The sequence below is a fragment of the Saccharomycopsis crataegensis genome (genome assembly GCF_037102585.1).
Source record: "Saccharomycopsis crataegensis DNA, jcf7180000000073, whole genome shotgun sequence".
In the NCBI taxonomy this organism is placed as follows: domain Eukaryota; kingdom Fungi; phylum Ascomycota; class Saccharomycetes; order Ascoideales; family Saccharomycopsidaceae; genus Saccharomycopsis; species Saccharomycopsis crataegensis.
In genome coordinates, this window is record NW_027043820.1 from 2,356,419 (window position 1) to 2,375,904 (window position 19,486).

Here is a 19,486-nt window from a genome sequence, read left to right on the forward strand (position 1 = left end):
TATTTTTTACAATTAGTTTTTGATTTTCATATTATGTTTTCTTTTTATCATTACTCCAAACTCCCCAATTAGTTAGTCGCTTTATATTCAGCAATATATTTAAAAACATTTAAACTGTTAGCGTAACACTTTCTACAAGCTGAGATCCAAAAAAAAAAAATGAAGACATTTGAACATTTACTGATTAACTACCAATAACATAAAATACAAAAAACAAAAGAACGCAAGAAAACCACATCATTTTTCTTCGGATTAAAATTCATTAATAAACATTCAATCCAAAGGAAGAATATCAGGAACCGGACCAACAGGGGTGATGCCATGAGGATTGATTTGAGGATGAGATTTGGTATAATGCTTCTTGATGTGATCAAAATTGGTTGTTTCATGGAAGGCTGGGATATTCCAATACAAATAACGAACATATTTGTGCAAATATGGGAAACCATGTCTGATATCCTTGATATTGCACTTGAAATGTTGGACATAAACAGGATCAAATCTGACAAGAGTGGTATATAATCTGACATCAGCCTCGGTTAATTCATCACCCACCAAATAGAAACCATCTTTGTTAGGATCATTGGCAGCATTATACTTGTTTTTCAAAATCGCTTCAACTTTTTCCAAATGTTCAAATAATGTCTTGACGTGGCTTTCGTACACTTCTTGTTTTGTGGCAAACCCTGCCTTGTACACCCCATTGTTAATTGTATCATAAATCCAGTTGTTGAGCTCGTCGATCTCCTTACGAAGTGGAACAGGATAAAGGTCAATGGCCTTTTCTTCCTTGGTCAACACGTCGGAGTCATTAAATGCAGAATTGAAGAATCTAATGATTTCACTACTTTCATTGTTGACAATCGTTTGGTTTTTCTTATCCCACAAAGTTGGCACTGTGAATCTCCCACCATAGTTTTCATCGGCTTTGAAGTACAAGTCAGATAATCTCTTAAACCCGTAATTTGGTTCCTCGTTGGCTCCTGGGCATGACTCGTCAGGAGTCTTGAAGCGCCAGCCTTTAGAGTCCATATGCCAATGAACAACAGAAATATCAATCAATTTGTCCAATCCTTTAAGCTTTCTAGAGATCAAAGTTCTATGGGCCCAAGGACAAGCATAGGAGACGTATAAATGATAACGACCAGCCTCAGGTTCGAACTTCCCGCCTTTCTGTATCACATCTCTAAACAGACTCTGTGGTGATGGTCAGTAACTGATACTAAAAAATGAAATGAAAACACCACTAAGGAAAATAATCAATTATAATACGTACCACTTTTCTCTTATATTCACCGGTATTATCAGCAAACTTTTGAGTGTCAAATTTGATCTGCCATTTTTGTTAGTATGTGACTTCTTTTAGACGCCCAAACAGAATCACCACATACTTTATCGGACATCGCGCGAAAATGATGATTTTGGAATGTTTTTTTAGTATTGTTTCGAATAAACATATATAGAATAGATAGCAAATCAAATAAATAAATAGCTCTATGCTGGGGGGAATCGTGGGCCTTTTATAGTGTTTTGCAAGTTTGCGAAATCCTCATTTACAGTTGTGGGGCGGAACCCCCTGAAAAAGGAAAAATAAAATACACAGCAGGGTTTCCCCCGATTACTAACCACGCCGTAATATGACATGCATGAGGTTCATAATAATTATCAATAGCCATAAGCTTTAGTAATAACAGTTGCGGATGAAAAAAAAAAAAAAAAAAATCAACAATTTGATAAATCACAGTAAATTACAAATTAACGGTTGCCGAAAAATTAATAAGCATAATGAAAAACAGTGCAATTCAATATTGAATACATATTTAATACAATACAATACAAAATAAAGAACAATCATCCAAATCTAGATAATGCCGGGTTCAATAAATCATTCTCTTCATCTTTGAAAGTCCCGTTCTTTTTAGCATGAATCTTTGCTCTAAGTTCCTTTTCTCTCTTCAAATTACTTTCGACTCTCATCTTTCTTTCATCAATCACATTCTTAGACTTCTTTCTCAAATGGCGACGCAATGAACTATTCTTTCCCTTGACCTTTGGTAAAATATCCATCTTTACATCATTGGCTCCAACTTCCCTCTGTTTATTGGTCAATTCTGCCAAGTCCTTAGCAGTCAATCTGGTGGTATTGGCACGCTTATCAATGGTACCAATGACATTTGGATCAAGAGTGATCATATCTGGCTTAAGTTTGTTCACCAAAGTTCTAACTTCGGATTCTTGACGTTGCTTGGCCGATTCGAATGGATTAATTTCCAAAGAGTCAAAGTTAGCTTCACCGGATCCTGGAACAATAATATTCTTGACCCCATTTTCGTGACCGAAACTTAAGATATCTTCGAATGGAATAAACTTATTCATTTCGACCTTTGATCCAGCATTCAAATGATGCATATATAGCTTCACATCTTTGTGGTCGTTAGTGAAGATATCTTTATAGATATTAATATGTGGGCCAAAAGAAACACTGAGAAGATTGGTATCGGAAATATCACAACTCAATCCAGGAGTTGGCAAAGATCTATAATTCAATTCTTTAAACATTCTAATATCCCATACTTTCAAAGTTCTGTCAGTAGAGGTACACGCCATGTAATTACCTGTTCTATCAATAGCAATAGATTTCACCGACCCTCTGGAATTTAAAATCTTCACCAACGGCTTTGACATTGTTGGGCTCCACAATGATACTTGACCATTAGAATGACCTAAATGCACCACAGCATTCCAAGGGTTTTGCTTCATGGATATTGTTGGCCCCATCTTTGTTCGAAGTTCCGATATTAGCACACCAGTAGAGACATCTTGGTATTTAAGGAAACCAGTATTACCGGCAGTAGCTAAAAGATAATGGTATGGCAAGAATTCTAAATGCTTGACCTCAATATGCTGTTTCAATCTGTGCAATTCGGTTCCCAATTTATCGTAGATAAATGTGTATTTCTTTTGTGCTACTGCGAAAAATTGATCATTGTGTAAATGTTTGACAGCATTAACGGTCTCATTCAAATGCAACTCACAATGAAGTTTCCCGTACTGCCAGTCCATAGAGGCAACATGCCCTTTTCTACCTCCGAGCAACAAACTTCTACCATTTCTTGAATAATCAAATACATAAGGACCATATTCTGTAAGTTTCAAATCAATTGCTTTTCTATTCATGCTTTCATCCACGCTATCCTTGATGTCCTTTTGGGTAACCTTGAAAGTCTTTTCCATTTCTGTTTCAGTTTCCATTAAACCTGCAGATTCCTGGAGCAAAATCTCTGTATTTTGTGCCTCTTTGACGGCATTTTTGTAAGAATCATCTAATCTCTTCAACTTGGCACGAACTCGTTTATCCTTTGGGTTCTTGGACGCCTTTGAGACCGTTTTTGGTCTGTCGTATTTGGAAAGTGACATTATGAAAGATCTTTTATAGTTGATATGACAATACTATCGATAGAAATCCTGTCCTTCCACAAAACTCATGAGATAGTGTTCGTGAAAATTAATAGTGCTCTAAAATTTTTTTTCAAAAAAAAAAAAAATCCATCGCTTATGTAATTTTTGAAGCAGTTTTCTATGTAAATTACGTAAGCGTATCTGCGGCCTTTCTTTTTTTGTGTTTTCTCAACATGATCATCCAAAAAAGCATCTCATACATTTCACTTGATATGAGCTCTCTATCTGTCTTTCTTTTTGTTAGTTTTTTGTTTATATGAACAATAACAGCCGCAATAAATTGTTAGTCGCATCAAGTAATAATATTTTGGAAAACAATCCAGATCACTGATTGAAAGATGAAGGAATGTGAACATTTCACAGAAATCAAACCCTCTTCCCCAATAAAGTATGGTAAAGCGACAAATAATTGTAACAATGATAAGCTACAAAATACTTCTGACAATAATAATCAAACGCAGGAACAACCATCAAGATTTAGGCAACGGTTTTGGCAATTGTTTGCAATGACATCTTCAAAAGATCAAGGGCACATCCAGGAAGCAGCAGATCGCAATATAAAGAAAGATGCTGAAAACAGAAAAGTTATTGTAAATCCCACGAGCGGTACATATGATGAAGATGATGATGAGCCTTTTCATGATACCGAAGACTCATTGCAATGTCTTATGGGATATGATGGTAGCGTTCAGCAACACAACATTCCAATTTCCAGACAAATTCTTCGGGAATCTGATTTAGAGAATTTTAATATCCAACTTCAAAGTTCCAAATTGAATACTGGCAACTCATATCCCTTATTATTCTGTTGGAAATACCATGTTTATACTAAATCGGAAAAGCAATATGCTCTCAAATCTATCAGGATTTCATCTAAGCAGCAATTAGAGGAATTGATACTGATTTTTAAAAATGGATTTCCCAATAACCAAATAGATGACAAGATATTTATTTTAATCAAAGATGGTTATAAAATGAAAAACACCAACTCCAAAGTTTTTGCTTTTCAAGTATCAGAAGGTGATGAATATCTTATATTCAAATCAATGGTGCGATTGATTTGTGATGACAACATTGGATATTCCAGTCTCCATAAACGTGATTTTCTTGACATTTTTGCAGTGAGTTTCGGATTTCAAGCTACTTACTGTGTATTGAAGCTTTATTTTCACAACTCAAAGCTCGAGATGGTTGAGAGTTTTATCAAGCATGTTTTGAGAAGTAGACTACCCAAGAACTGTCGATATATTTGTGAATCAGCAAAGAAATTATGAAACTAGTTCATTATTCGATACATAATTCATTTTCAGAAAAGACTGTAATTATCATAGTATCATAGTAAAGATTTTGAATATCATTGCAGCGTGCTTATTAGTTTTTAAAGACATTTGTCTTTGTTAACTGTAAAGTGAAGAAATTCCCAATAATAACTTTATGAGCTAAAAGTCCAATATTGGATTATTCAAATTCCTGATACCAGAAATTACATTCTATTCATTGAAACAACAGCATCGTATAATGTTGTTAGGACATTCTTTATCATGGGGCTCCTTCATTGGTCAGTGTTAGTAAGGTACCATTTCAATATTACGTCAGTAGCCAAATAGTTATTCCTGGAAATGGGAAGGCAAGACTAAATAGTGACTACACCATTATCGTTAAAAATATCCCCTTTATTTTGAGAGATCAACACAGTAACAAAATGCGTAGTTATAAGAAACATATTTAGTAATAATATAACTGGTGCAACCTGTCGAAGAAGGTATGAAGTCTATTGATTTATGTGATTATTATTATAATTATTATTATTATTATTATTATTATTATTATTATTTACAATTTTCTTTTCCCGAATACTAACGGTACGATTTATACATCTAAAAAAGTGTATTAACAAAATGGAGCGCTCAACCATCGAAACCTGATAGCCCCAAAATATTGTCTTGAAATTGCTTTTCAAAAGTAAACCACCCGAGTTAACCTAAATCACCTCCATAAGGCCATCACCACAATATCTGATCCAGCAGAATTCCATGAAATATATAGCAGAAAGAAAAATCCAGAAAGAGAAACTAAGAAAATAAAAATGAAAAAAATCAGAACACAACAAACTAAGACAAAAAAAAAACTTTTAAATGTCCTTTTTCTAAAAAAAAAAAAAAAAATACAAAGGGAAATCTAATTCACCTGAATGTTATCCCTCCATAAATACACGTAAAATGAAGGGTATTTGAAGCTTGGAAACTAAGTATAAGAAGAAGAAAAAAAAAATCACTCTTTTTAAATTTCCCAATTTCTTGTTCCATGTTCCCTTTGAGACAAATCAAAGGCCTCAAATGGGTCTTCTCTAAACACAGGCAAGTCTTCATTTGTTATTTCTGTTGGTTCCTTGCCTTGCTTATAGAAATCTCTAACCTCTCTCCAGTGTAAAGTTATAGCGTCTTTTGCTCTATTGAATTGATCCTGCAAATCACGATTGTTACACGCCCCCGGCAAAGTCAAGTCTCCACGATCGTTGAAACGGCTAACTAAATCCTGGGGTGGGTCAGCACAGATTTCATCAGGCACCCAAATACCAATGTCTGACTGGAAGCTATGGTCAAAACATTTATACTCTTCGAAAGGTCTATCACCGTAGAATCTGTTAAGAATACGTTCCACTTTACGAGGAATGTAGGCTTGCGCGCCTTCGAAAATGGTACGATGTAACGGGAAAAGATCATCTAAAGTGAAGAATTGTAGATGTTTGCAATGGACAGGAAGTTTGTGCTCTGGGTCCTTCTTGATGGCCTTATCGTCTATTCCAAGGTAACTTGGCGGAGGATGGGCATCACCGGTATACCATAGAGCAGAGATATCAATATAAATACCGGTACGAGCGTCAATGAATCTGGCATCAATAAAGTTATTGCCGGCCCCTTGTTGAGAGTAGACGTGGTTAGTTTGAAGCCAAAAGAGACCATTTCCCGATTTAGGGTTTTCAACAATCAAAGAATTATTAAGTTCACGACCAATACGATTAAGATCTTGAATTGATACTTGTACATCTATATCATTATCCCATGGCAAATTTTGGCCATTGAACCACCACCCAATTAAATTACCATAGTTGATCCAAGTGACAATTCCATAATTCTCACAAAATTTGAACCAGGAGCGTACAAGATGATGAATGACAGCGATACGTTCTTCATGAGATATGATGTGACGGATAAAAGGGAAATTATAATGGTGTAATTCTGCATTTCTATCAACCTTAAGACCAGGGAAAGTGAAATAGAAATGTGGTTGTTCCGCATTGTCCTTAGCATACTGAAGAAAATCACGGTACTTCTCGTCAGATTGGGAAAGATAAGGACGAGAATTCAATTCATCGAGCTCACTATCAGGATCCCACTTGAAAGAATCCATTGGTACTGAGCGGTTTGCATCGAGGTGGAGATCTTTTAATTTTCCACCATTCTTTTCAAAGGTGTCTTGGAGTTTTTTTGAAAGTTTATAGTTGTCATCTCTGGTTGGCTTCACATCACCATAAGTTTTTTTCAATGATGCAACATCAGATTTCCGATCCTTAACATTAATTTCAAAATATTGCTTATCAGTCTCAAACACAATTCTTTCGGGGTTTGGGAAATAATATTTTTTCCAAATAGCCGAGCAAATCCCAATACTTTTGATCTGCTCATCGAAGAAAAGATCCCTGTCATACAAATCGTCGTCAACCCATGGATCTTTTTCATCAGCCATTTCATCATAGCAGAACTTGGTCATGAGTTGTCTGAGCTGATCTTCATTAATGGATTTTAGAATATCAGCATGCGCCTTCAAAACCAAATCTGCCGGCGACACATCAACCCAGTCGGCCCAGTCAAAGTTTGCTGTTAACTTTTCATTGATCTTAGAATTGTCAGAATAATGATCAAGGAGCTTTTGTAAGTGCAAATTTATGGAGACCCGGGGGTCCAATAGCGGGGTCTTCGCTTTGGTCGTCTTGACATGAGAAGCAGCAAACACAGGAAGACGAAAGAATGTTCTATCGAGCTTGAGATAGTAGCGAAGGTTTTCCGAGACAGATGAGTATTGCTGGTAGTTGAAAGAAGAACAGTGGTTAATAAGGAAAGTTATGGAGATGAATATCGCTGCAAGAACCATCACCATCAAGGTCCCATTGGAGTGAGGCCGTTGAGGCGCAGATGATGATTTAGGGTTGCTCAAGAGGAAGAGCCTTCTAAGGGCAGAGATGGGTAGATAAAGAGGGCTCAAGATACGCATCTCAGAAGTTATATATTTGTAGATTGTAAGTTATATCTCTGTACAATAAATCAATGAAGGATAAGGGTTCGGCGGAGAAGCGTTTTTTTTTTTATGTATTTTATCAATTACTGAAGGGTAATTCCAGGGACGACATAAGCCACTAGTGGTAGGAGGGCTGTGGGAGTGAGATTCAATGGCAATGTATCTGCCTTATTTTGAATTTGGTTTATTATTATTAGTAAGAGTTTATATTGTTTTTATTTTATGTTATCTTAAGATAATAATTATTTCATTTCATTTTTTTTTTATTTTTTTTTTTCTTCTACTGTTTCCCCTTTTCTTCCTATGGCATTTTTTACACGTTTCATAGGTCCACTTTGAAACTTAATACGACACCAACATTATTATGTTATAACCTCGTCCATTTCTCTTGAATATATGTATCCTTTGATAATTCTCATTGCATTACTAGAAAAGAAGCAGCCACACAATAATGACCACTTTAGACACTTTTCCTCCGGAGTTGATGGAGTTAATATTCCGTTACGTCGGTACGGAGTGTGAATTGTTAATATCATTAAGATCCTCACTCACACCACAATGGCATAGTTACATCGATGCTTTGTTATTTCAAAAATTAATATTCATTGACGATACAGCCCAAGATTGTAGATTCTTCAGCGTATCGAATATCACTGGGATTTATATCCCCGATCACTGCGAATTGATTATTGACTACGATCAGATGCCCAAATTGCTGCCATTTAAGCATTATATTAAAGACCTCCAATTTTCCGGCTTACCCAAGAATGATAGAGATGGGGAAAAAACAGAAGCATTAATGTGTCAAATATCCGATTTTATTGAATCGCTTCCTCATTTGGAGACTCTTCATTCACTGACGCAGATCCCGAGGGTGGATAAGAAGTTGAAGAATTTGTCATTGATGCGAGAATCCACTAACTTGGACAGATTCAATTGTGCAAAATTGGAGTACCTTGGATTGGTAGCAATGAATGATGAGGTGGGAATTGACAAAAACGATTTATCTAGATTGAAATCTTTGTTTGTTAGAGGTAGTTCGGTGGAAATAGATGCCAAGAAGTGGAATTTGAGAAATTTAGAAAGCTTGAGTTTGGAGTATGATAATAACCCCACAGAAATGAATAATTTCCAAGCAGACTATCTTCCAAAACTCGCGTCATTGCAGGTGCGGAATAAATTGGAATCTTTCCCAGATTTATCCCTGTTTGTCAACTTAACCTCTATTAAATTAAATAAGTGTTCGCTATATGAAATTGGTAAGTGGGCCCTCAAGCTTTCTCATTTAAAAAGTATGGATTTAAAATGTAACGACATTGAGGAAATTGAAAATTTGGACAATCTGCGTAAATTGGAGTATTTGGACCTTTCTCAGAATGATATTCAGGTTGTCCAAGGACTTGATAGTTTAGTAAGCTTAAAAACCTTGAACTTGAGTGAAAATAGGCATCTTGAGAAGTTTGAATATTTTCCTAAATCATTAAGTTGCTTAGAAAAGTTGGATTTGCATGAAGTTCCCCTTGATTCAATTTGTGAATTTCAAGATTTTCCAAAGCTCAAGGAGATTGATTTTAAATACACATATGTGCGGGATGTCAAAGGCTTGAGGTCTTTGGAAAGCTTAGAAAAATTCACTGGTGCTCTTCACAAGATTGAACTCTCAGTGAATAAGCTTGAAAACTTGACTTATTTTCACATCATCAGATCGAAACTAGACAAAGAGCAATTACAAACTATATCTCAGTTAAATAATGTGAAATCACTCAAATTGACACAATGTCACTTGGAGGAGATTGGGACATGGATCAGTCCTTTGACGCAATTAAAGTCATTGGAGTTATCACTGAATAGCATTAAGAGGATCACGAATTTGGAACGCCTCCAAGATTTAGAAGAAATTAATTTGAAATGGAATGAAATAGAAGCGCTTGAAGGCGTTGAAAGCTTAAAAAAATTAACGAAATTAATCATCTCTTGCAATAATATTTCAAAAGTTCCGGCTAATTTGTCCAAATTGAGCAGTTTAAAGGAATTAGATCTTTCCAACAATAAGTTGACAACTTGGGAAAATTTGAATGACTTGCCAGCTTTGAAGACATTTAATCTCACCGCAAATGAGGGCCTACTGGTGTTTGATAAGCCGTTGAACTTTCCAAAGCTTATCAAACTTGAATTAGTCAGATGCCCTATTGTGAAACTCGAGAACTTTGTGAATGTGCCATCACTAGAGATTTTTTTGGCCAAACGGACCAAATTTCAGCTGATGGCTGATGTCTTTGATGTCTTCTCGGAAAATAGCCTTAAGAACATGAAATACCTTCAAGTGGATTTGGAGACGACCAAAGAATTTAAACAGATGAAACAGGTCAAGCGCGAGGAGGGTGTTGACCCAATAAAGTTTATGCTTCACGCATACAGCATTGGCATCAAGTTAATGTTTGAAAAGGTTTTCGAGCGGAATGAGAATTTGGTGGTTGCCTGTGAATGGGGGCAGTCTACGAGAACCAAAGAGTTTCGTCGTATCACTGACATGAGAAGATGTTTAGCTCGTAGTGATTGAATGGTGGTATACACAAACTACGAAAAAGGAATGTTTGATTCTTGATCTGTAGGTATTCATTCGTCTGGCGGGTAAAAATATACTTTAGGTTATCCATTTTTAGACCCAAACAACGTGTTTAATGTGAGCATATCTATGTATATAATAACAATAATAATAATAATAATAATAATAATAATGGCTGTGTGTTCTGTAATAAAGGTGGTGGGTGGTGGCTTAGTGCGCGCGGGAGAGTCCGGGTGACCGGTGACCGGTGCCCAAACAACGGGAGGACCCTGGAGTCTCGAATTGGCGTGGTGGTACCGGGCAACCCCACTGCCTAGTTAGTAGGTCCCCTAACGGTGTAAAAGATCTGGCGGAATTTCAGGCGGGAATCTTTGTCGCTCACCACCACCTCACTACATCAGACAGAAGGACCTCCACCCAACTCACCAGAACCTAGCACGGGCTCACGAAACACCATGAGCTTTGATTTCGGTGACACAGGGCCTTTTCCAGGCCAACGTCGTCAAGACCCGCTTGCGAACCCAGGCTTTTATACAAACAACAATGCCAGCTCATCAAAGCAGGGGAATGGTAATTTCCTTAGAAGGAAAAAGAATAACAAGAATCATGGCTTTGCCGATGATGATGAAGGCGATGGAGAGGGCAAGGACGTTGCAATGCCCTCTGATGCTGCCGCAAAGTCCCTAAACTTTACAGAATTGACTCATATTCGTGATAGGGGTCGTTATGGCGGGTTCGATGCGTTGGATACTGCTCCCATTATCCCAATGATGGAAACTCCTCTAGACATTCATGGTAAGAAGAACTCCAATATCGAATATAGAAAAGCAAAGACGTCACAAAAGAAGGCAATGATGAGTAATATCGCTAAAATGAATAACTCCTACCAACACAATCATAACTTGCTCAATCCAATTGGTAGTAATGGCAATGAGAATCCAGCCAATCATTCAGGCTCTTTCAACTCTCACGGTTATGGTAATGACCCGTACGGTAATCAAGGCCCAAGATCAATGAGTTTAGCGACAGGTGCCCAAAAGTACCCACCAAACCGCCAAATGCATCCTCAAAATTTTCAACGTAACCAGGGCCCTCCAAACCAAGGACAGCCACCCCGCTCAATGTCTTTCACCAATAATCCAAGTAACTTAAACCCAATGCGCCAATTTCCGCCACAAGCTCGCCAACCGGGCCCACCAATGTCAAATGACCCAAGAGCCATGAGCTTGAGCGGTGGTCGTCTTCCGCCATTTGCCCCAAAACCTATTCCTCCAAACCAAAGATTTGGTCCTCAAAGTAGAAATAATAGTTTGAATAATATGACAAACCCGATGATGGGTAACCAAATGCAACAAAATATGCCTCCTAGAAATGGAAGCTTGACAAATATGCAAAATCCGTACAATGCACCAAGAAGCCAAACTATGGGTAGCATGAATAATCCATACAATAATTTCCCGAGAAATGGTAATGGTTCAAATATGAATAACATGGGTAATCAACAACAAAAGATGGCTCCAAGAAGTGGAGCTATGACAAATATGCAAAACCTGATGGGTAATGCTGCTCCAAGAAACCAATCGATGTCTAACAACATGCAAAATCCAATGGGCAGCGGAGCACCAAGAAACCAATCAATGTCGAACAATGTGCAAAATCCGTATAATAATGCCCCAAGGAACGGAAGTATGACAAAAATGCAAAACCCTTACAACGGGATGACTGGCAAACCTATGCAAAATAAAAATAGTTCAAGAAATGGTAGTTTGACTAATATGGTAAACCCTATGCAAAATAAAAATAGTTCAAGAAATGGTAGTTTGACTAATATGGCAAACCCTTATAACAACAACAATTCACCTGCCAGGAAGCCCGTTACTAGTACTTCAAGATACCAATCACCGATGTATCAAAATGCAAATAGTAAAAGTAACAACAACAGTAGCGGAAGCCTTGTCGATGCTCCTTCTGCTCCTGCTATATCAAGGAGCGCTACGGCTACCCCACCGCCACCACCAAATAAAGACCATAGCTCACCAGCAACTAAACAAAATAATACTCCAAAAAAGTTGCCAAGAAGCGACAATAACAGCCCTAGAAAGTCTCCATTTAAGTACATCAATGAGGCCTCCGATGATGAAGAGGAAAATCAACAAAAGTATCACCGGTCCTCACTTTCTGAAGAAGTGCTGAAAACTAACAATGCGCGTGGTAATGAAAATGGCCGAGGTAAATTAAAAGAGTTTCTAATGGATGATAACGAGGAAGAGAACCCGAGAACTCTTTCTGGTGGTACTAATCTTGCATCGAAAAATATTACATCTAATCCTTATGCACAGAACGAAAGAAGTACTACAACTCGCGAGGATCAATTTGTTGCGGAAAATAATCCTGGAACAAATTCTTCTGTTAAACCAACTTCTCAAGGAACAAATTTTGATTATAGTGACAATTATATTGATGAAGACGATGATGACGATATGAACTACTCCGCTTATGATGCTGTCACCAAGACAAAACAATCCACCAGTGCATCCTCCAAGCCAAAATCTGGCCTTCGTCGGTTCAACGACAGTTCAGAAGATGAAATAGAAAAAGTTGAAGTCAAGCCGCCTTCCGCTAAAAAACCTTTGCGTCGGAAACCGCCTCAGAACAGTCCAGAACCAGCCAGACCAAAATCACGTCAAGAAACTATTGATACATTGGAAGGTTCGCCGTCCCAATCACGTCGCTCATTCAGTGGCTCCAATAGTTTGTTGTTCAAAAAACGGAGTACTAAAACGGCTCCTGAGGCTAAGAAGAATAATTTTATGGCAAAGCTTGAAGCGTCCATTGATGACTCTATCGGTCAAGTAGATGGTAACAGTAGTACTATTCAGCCGAACGGTACTAGTGGATATGATTATAGTGCTCGTATGTCACGAAGCAACTTTAAGACAATCTTATCACCTGAAATTCCAACGGAAGCAACGTTTGATAACTCCACGATTCCAAGTACTAATTCTAACAACAAGCGGATTAGTGAGGTTCCAAGAGAATCAATCAACCGCAATTCATTCAGTCAAGTGCCTGTGTCAAACAAGACCTCATCAGTTCTTTCTTCTGATTCTGATGCGAAAGATAGCAGTTCAAGCAATAACCGTAACAGTGGTATTGCTGGTGGGTTCCTTAAGAAGTTAGGTCTCAAGAAGAATAGAGATAAGCATCGTTCGAAAGGTGATTCCAAGTTCAATTCTCGAACCTCCTACCAAGGAGGGCCTTCCGCTGATGCCACTAACAAGAACCCCTCTAATGGCTCTGGAAATTTGTTTTCCAGTTTCAATAGCAATAAGGTAGAAGAGACGAGCTACAATCATGATGTTTATAACTTGAAAGAAGAAAAGGCTGCATTATTTTCCAAACCTGAAGCAAAAAAACAATCTTCAAAGCCACTCTCACAAGACGCTTGGAAATCCAGTCCTACTAATAATGATTATGATGACCTAAATGCTCCAAGCTCTTTTGGTGTTGTGGCTGATAGCAAAAGCTCCTCGATTGGAAAGAAAGAAAGTAACTCTAAATTTACATTGGACGATGGTTCTGATTTGCTCAATGAAAAGCTGTTTGGTGATTCTCTTAGTGGAGCATTTGATGACATTGAAAATAAAATAGACCAAGAGATTTTGAATTCTAATCAAAAAATGACTTCTCCAAAGACTGAGAAATTTGATGTTTCTGCTTCAAAGCTTGATAACCATAATAGTTCTAATTTTGGTGGTAGTACTAATCCATTCAGTGTCAATGACAGTGCTAGCTTTAGAGATTCCGAACTTCAGGCTAAAGCAGAAGTTGAAGGTGAATTTATTAGAATGGGCCATAATCTTAGAAAGATCTGTTTAGATGATACTGAAGATTTCAACTATCAAGGTGTTGGTCAAAGCAAACCGAAGGATTTGAATAATGGTGCTAGTATTGAAAGTCCAAAGAAAATGATTCTTTCCAGTAATCGCTTGAATTTGAGCGTTGAGCAAATGGGTATCATGGAGGCAAATCAATCACTTATTAATGAATTACAATTGATGACCAAGGAACTTACTGATTCCATTCAACGTGAAGTAAAGCTTGAAACTGATTTGCGGAACCGCAAGCTTAATCTTGATAATGGGAATGGTGTAGGCGGCACTACCAAAGTTGAAAGTTTAGAGACCGAAGTGCGTGAAAAATCGAAAACTATTGCAAATTTGATGACTGAACTTAATGACGAGCGCAAAAAGCGGAAAATCGCTGAAGAAAATGTTCTTCTTTGGGAATCCACTAATGATGTTGCCCCAAGCTTTTTGAATCTCAGTTATGAGAAGTCCCAACTTCAATCACAGTTGATTGATAAGCAGGAACAGATAAACCAGCACAAACAGCTTATCTACCAGTTCGATGCCGAAAAGCAACAGCTCAGGGAAAAGTATGCAGAATTTGAAGCAGAGAACACCAAGTACAAGAAAAAGGTGGTGCCAGACCTCACCAATGAAATTGAATTATTGCGTAATAATGAGTACCAAATTTCCAAGAAATATCTGGACCAGGCAAATTATTACCAACAAGAACTTCAGTCACTCAAGCTTACGCTCGCAAACTATGAATCTGGAGCTACAAAGGTACCGGGTGCGTCTGCCAATGGGTTGGGTGAAGCAGAAATTGAAGGGCAGCGTGATGCACTCCGTGAAGCTCTCAAGAATTTGAAAGAATCCAAAGAGAAAGAGATCAAGGAGATAACTATGCAATTGCGGGATGCCCAAGATCATAATCAAAATTTGGAAAGCAAGGTGAGTAAGCTATCTCATTTAAATGAGAAATTGCAGGAGAAGTTGTTTGGTTGAAATTTTTTTTTTCTTTTCTTTTCTTTTCTTTTCTTTTCCATTTTTTTTTTCTTTTGTTCAATATTTCTCTTATTGTATAATACTTTTGATAAATCCCCATTAAATTAATTTGATATATACCTATATATATATTACAATTTGCATATAAAGTCTAATTCATTTGTTATTCAAATAGAAATCTATTGGATGTAAAAGTCTGAAACTGAGAGTTTTTTTCTTGTCCACTGAAAAAGATATTTAGAGGAATGAGAAAACAAAAAAAAAAAAAAAAAGAGCGGAAGGGAGGGGGCCCTTATGATCCTTTTCTGTTCCGAAAATATTGCCCTATGTCCCGTCCCTGCTTAGAATATTCTCAAATTTTGTGCTCGCTTTTCATTTGATCTGTTATTGAAAATCTGCCAAATTTTTCAAAAAAAAAAAATGAATATCCTATAACTTCTAAAAAAAAAAAAAAAAAGAAGTATCCCTTGCTAAAAAACCATTAATCCTAAATACTCTCTAATATCTGCTGTACTGCCCACTTGAGCACTTCTTCAATTCCTGTTCCTTCATTCTTTATACTAAACACGTCTATTCCTAAAGTTTCACTGGCCACGCATCTCCCATTTTCCACATCACCTTTGTCAAACATATGCTGGTGTTGTTGGACATAGTTTGGCCAGACAAGTTTTTCAAAATACCCAGGTGGGTCGACCCAAAAAGAATCCTTAGTTTGGTATCCCTCACGCAGTTCTCGACGTTGTTTAAGGAGGGGAAATGTGACTTGTAAAAATAATTTCACGTCCAATACCTCGACGAGCGGGGATCCTTCATGATACAATAAAAATCCATCGAGAAACACTAATCGTAAGTTTTCGTGTCCCACGGCATTGTGAACTTTTTGTTTGAGCTGTTTAATTAGGGCAGGGTCCGCCACCAGAGATGGTGATTCCGGTTGGATCGAGGGTAATTTGGGTTGTGGATCCGCATTGGGATGCTTCAATGATTTCAAATGTTGCAGAAGAAGTGTGATATCAAGGGCCTCGGGACAGTCCCAATTCTGTTCCCCTAGCGCTTCATCCATCGGAATGTCCTTGTCATCCTTATAATAATCATCTTCATGGATCAAGATCGATCCAGGAAATATTCCAGTTAAAAGTCGTGAAACCGTCTATGAACATCCGCTGGTTAGTATAGATAATGTCAACTATAATGAGGTACAGAACCCCTCTGATAATGATTCATATAATTTCTCTGATTTACTCACAGTTTTGCCACTGCTCGATGGTCCACTGATTCCAACAAGCACCACTTTTTCTTCAGATTCTATATTAGAAGGGATGGTCATATTTGAGACACACTTTTTGAAGAGCTGAAATGTTTATACATCAACGTTACGTTACACACAACGTTACCTTGAAAGGTAGAAATCTTTTGGGGAAGGGCAAAGGAAATTTTTTGATAAGGTCTTATGTACAGGGCTACAAATCCGCATCAAAAGAACCCCCGAGGAGCTAGAGATATATCGGCTTAAAATCCTATATTGAAAAAACTCATCTTCTAAATAAAATCAGATTACTCTATGGGGAGGGCGATAATAATGTTCTTAGACTCTAAAATAAATCAACAAAAACCTTTTATAATAATAAAAGGAAAGTTATATATATAGAATAGAAAAATTGTAGTTACTATAAGTCATGGTATTCATAATTTATATAGTCATTTGAATGGACACTGGTTGGTAGTTTAGTTGGAGACGATGTTGCAAAGATCTCTTCTAGTTTAAAATTATTATTAGGTTTATATTTCACTAGATCATGCTCCGCATTGTCTTTCACTAAAGGAGGGATTTTTTTTTCCATGCTTTTATCATAGCTACTTATGAAAGGCCAATCATTTTGCTGTAATATTTGCGAGGCATTTTTGTTATCTTCAATTTCAACGTCAATTCTCCGTAAATTCATCATCATTCCGCTATGGAAAGAAGATGCAAAATCAAGACTATCATTCTCATAAAATGATGCAATAATTGCAACCCCATCTTTATCTTTCTTAATAATATCTCTGCCTCCGTTATCGTAGTCTCGGGACCTTGCTCTTTGAGTGAAATGTGATTCACAATTCTTTATTCCCTGTAAACTGAAATTATTAACTGCTAAAATATCAAAATTTAGAAGTACAGACTCTTCTTTAGATTCACAAAAAGTAGTTTGATGTTCATTTGATTCGGAGAATTTGGAACTAAGACCATTATTCATCTTCGAGGGAATTTCATTTTCTGATTCTAATTTGATTTGAGAATTAATAATAGAGTTAATATTCATTTTTGCTTTTATTTTGGAATTTAAGTTACTGTTCAATCTGTGGTCTTTCCTATCATTTTTAGGCGTGCTGGTGCTGATAACATCAGTAATACTGCGTTCGTTAGTGCATGCTTCAGAAATTATTGGATTCCTTTCTTTTGACATGACATCGAGCAAATTTTTCTTCTCTTTTATGGGCCTTGTTTTTTTGGAATCATTTGTGTCTTTCAAAGATTTAAGCCTTTTCCATTCTTTCGGTGCTTTCAAGGTCTTTGGTGCCTTCGGGGTCTTTTTTGGTTTGGTTACTTTTGTCGCTTTAAGCTTAGATTGCTTTCTTTGTTTCTTATTAGTACTAACTTTGGATCTATCTATCATCAACTGAGGAAGGTGAATTGAGGGTGAGATACATCGTATTGGAGGGTCACTTGTTAGGGTATCAATTGCGGAGGATTCGAATGGAATTTCTTCAGCTTGAGTACCTTGAAATGTTAAAGATCCATGATCATCTTTGAGATTATCTAAGAATAAATTTTCATTAATGGTATCAACATTGCTTTTCTTTTTCTTTGAGGTTTTGGCCATAACTTCGTCAAGTAAAAGGCCTCTATAGTTAGATGGAGATCTACCTCTAATAACTAGGGGAGGAGTTTCTATCTGAGCAATACAAACATTTCTGTCATCCATAGTAATTGCACTCAACTGAACAACCAATTTAAAATGCTTATTTGCTGGAGAAGGTTTTCGAAAATTTATGGATGATGAAAACTGGATTCGCTCGTATCTTGCTACTTTTGAAATTTCATCTTGTGGATAATCAATGATTGCTGAAATATCATCGTGCTCTTCTTTTTCAGAGAGGCGATTACAGTAAAATATCTTATTCAATTTAGTAATTTTATCGTAATTTCTAATATTAGCTGCTTCTCTAACAATTTCATGATTTGGTAGGGCACCGGGAACTGCTGGATAGCTTGGTGGAGGAAATTGCGGGCCTCTGTCTCTTTTTGCGGTATGCTGAACCAAATTGATACACGATTCATCTTCAGAACATTTTGAGATCAAATTTATTGAAAAAAATCTCACCGGATATTCTTTGTGTTTGCTATCGATCACAGTAAATGTCTCTGATAGAAATTCTTTGAAAGGCATTCCAAGGAATTGAAACGCTGCAACCAAGGTGAAATAATTTCTCTTGTAACCAACCCACTCATTATCAATTTTCTCAAACCCTCTATCAATTCTAGAATTGAGAATTGGACAAACTTGAGAACCACTAGATGTCAATAATGTACTAAACAAATGAGTCTCGCCAAACTCAGGGCCGATCTTAAATTGGGCGCTTGATCGAGGGGCAACTTTATTAAACTCTTCACCAGATTTCAATTTCAGGGGATATCGGCACCTATTTTTTTCCCCTTCTGTAAAAACTTTAGGAGAATTAATTTTAACATTATCGATTTCATGTGAAGGCACCGCGGTATATTGAGAACAGTTTTCTCTAATATTGAGTTCTAACATGCTTATAGGGCTTCGTGCCACCCTGTGTATGCTTAATGCAAATACAGTTGAGTTTTTAAGTTCGCGTGAGATACTATGGTTGGCTAATGAGTGATTATTGCTCTTTGAGTAACTGCTGAATAGCCGCTAATAACAATTTCAGAGGTTTAGACAGAGAAGGCGCCATCAATACGTAAGGCAGAACTAATATGGCGCCAGTGAAACACAGAAAGAAAAGGCAAACAGATGGGAAAAATCCAGCACAACAAGGGAAACTAAATTCTAGAATAATGCTCATAATAATATCACCGTCATGAACCAAGAATAAAACAACCAGTTGCAAAGGACACAAAAAGACTCCACAAAAACGCTCTCATGTTGGGAGCGCTGCAGATACCAGTGCAGAGGGTGGGTACGGCCAGGGTAATGGCATCGCCAGTAAGTAAAAAAAAAAAAAAAATTTCAAAAATTTTCACATCAAAGATACATAAGGGTAGAAACATTGGAATTTTGTCTATTTTCTCTTCCATTAT

At 37.1% G+C, this 19,486-nt stretch overlaps 8 protein-coding genes across 8 annotated transcripts; 3 read left to right on the plus strand and 5 right to left on the minus strand. All coding sequences in view use genetic code 12, as the record gives it.

The window, feature by feature from the left end:
- Nucleotides 1-273: 273 nt before the first annotated feature.
- Nucleotides 274-1,457, minus strand: ECM4 (S-glutathionyl-(chloro)hydroquinone reductase; the record flags this gene model as incomplete). The annotated part of the gene is made up of 3 exons (XM_064995377.1): nt 274-1,197; nt 1,277-1,333; nt 1,392-1,457. 3 exons carry the CDS (start codon nt 1,455-1,457, stop codon nt 274-276), a joined length of 1,047 nt encoding a protein of 348 aa, XP_064851449.1.
- Nucleotides 1,458-1,851: 394 nt separating this feature from the next.
- UTP7 (Utp7p) lies at nt 1,852-3,417 on the minus strand (the record flags this gene model as incomplete). Its single annotated transcript, XM_064995378.1, has 1 exon — nt 1,852-3,417. One exon carries the CDS (start codon nt 3,415-3,417, stop codon nt 1,852-1,854), a length of 1,566 nt encoding a protein of 521 aa, XP_064851450.1.
- A 380-nt stretch (nt 3,418-3,797) lies between these two features.
- On the plus strand, nt 3,798-4,733 carry DASC09_017760 (uncharacterized protein; the record flags this gene model as incomplete). The annotated part of the gene is made up of 1 exon (XM_064995379.1): nt 3,798-4,733. One exon carries the CDS (start codon nt 3,798-3,800, stop codon nt 4,731-4,733), a length of 936 nt encoding a protein of 311 aa, XP_064851451.1.
- A 1,006-nt stretch (nt 4,734-5,739) lies between these two features.
- Nucleotides 5,740-7,731, minus strand: DASC09_017770 (uncharacterized protein; the record flags this gene model as incomplete). The annotated part of the gene is made up of 1 exon (XM_064995380.1): nt 5,740-7,731. One exon carries the CDS (start codon nt 7,729-7,731, stop codon nt 5,740-5,742), a length of 1,992 nt encoding a protein of 663 aa, XP_064851452.1.
- A 475-nt stretch (nt 7,732-8,206) lies between these two features.
- DASC09_017780 (leucine-rich repeat domain-containing protein) lies at nt 8,207-10,315 on the plus strand (the record flags this gene model as incomplete). Its single annotated transcript, XM_064995381.1, has 1 exon — nt 8,207-10,315. One exon carries the CDS (start codon nt 8,207-8,209, stop codon nt 10,313-10,315), a length of 2,109 nt encoding a protein of 702 aa, XP_064851453.1.
- Nucleotides 10,316-10,776: 461 nt separating this feature from the next.
- On the plus strand, nt 10,777-15,174 carry DASC09_017790 (Epo1 protein; the record flags this gene model as incomplete). The annotated part of the gene is made up of 1 exon (XM_064995382.1): nt 10,777-15,174. One exon carries the CDS (start codon nt 10,777-10,779, stop codon nt 15,172-15,174), a length of 4,398 nt encoding a protein of 1,465 aa, XP_064851454.1.
- A 487-nt stretch (nt 15,175-15,661) lies between these two features.
- NRK1 (ribosylnicotinamide kinase) lies at nt 15,662-16,501 on the minus strand (the record flags this gene model as incomplete). The annotated part of the gene is made up of 2 exons (XM_064995383.1): nt 15,662-16,324; nt 16,421-16,501. The coding sequence occupies 2 exons, from the start codon at nt 16,499-16,501 to the stop codon at nt 15,662-15,664; spliced, it is 744 nt and encodes a 247-aa protein (XP_064851455.1).
- A 340-nt stretch (nt 16,502-16,841) lies between these two features.
- On the minus strand, nt 16,842-18,974 carry NDT80 (transcription factor NDT80; the record flags this gene model as incomplete). The annotated part of the gene is made up of 1 exon (XM_064995384.1): nt 16,842-18,974. The coding sequence occupies one exon, from the start codon at nt 18,972-18,974 to the stop codon at nt 16,842-16,844; it is 2,133 nt and encodes a 710-aa protein (XP_064851456.1).
- Between the last annotated feature and the right edge of the window lie 512 nt (nt 18,975-19,486).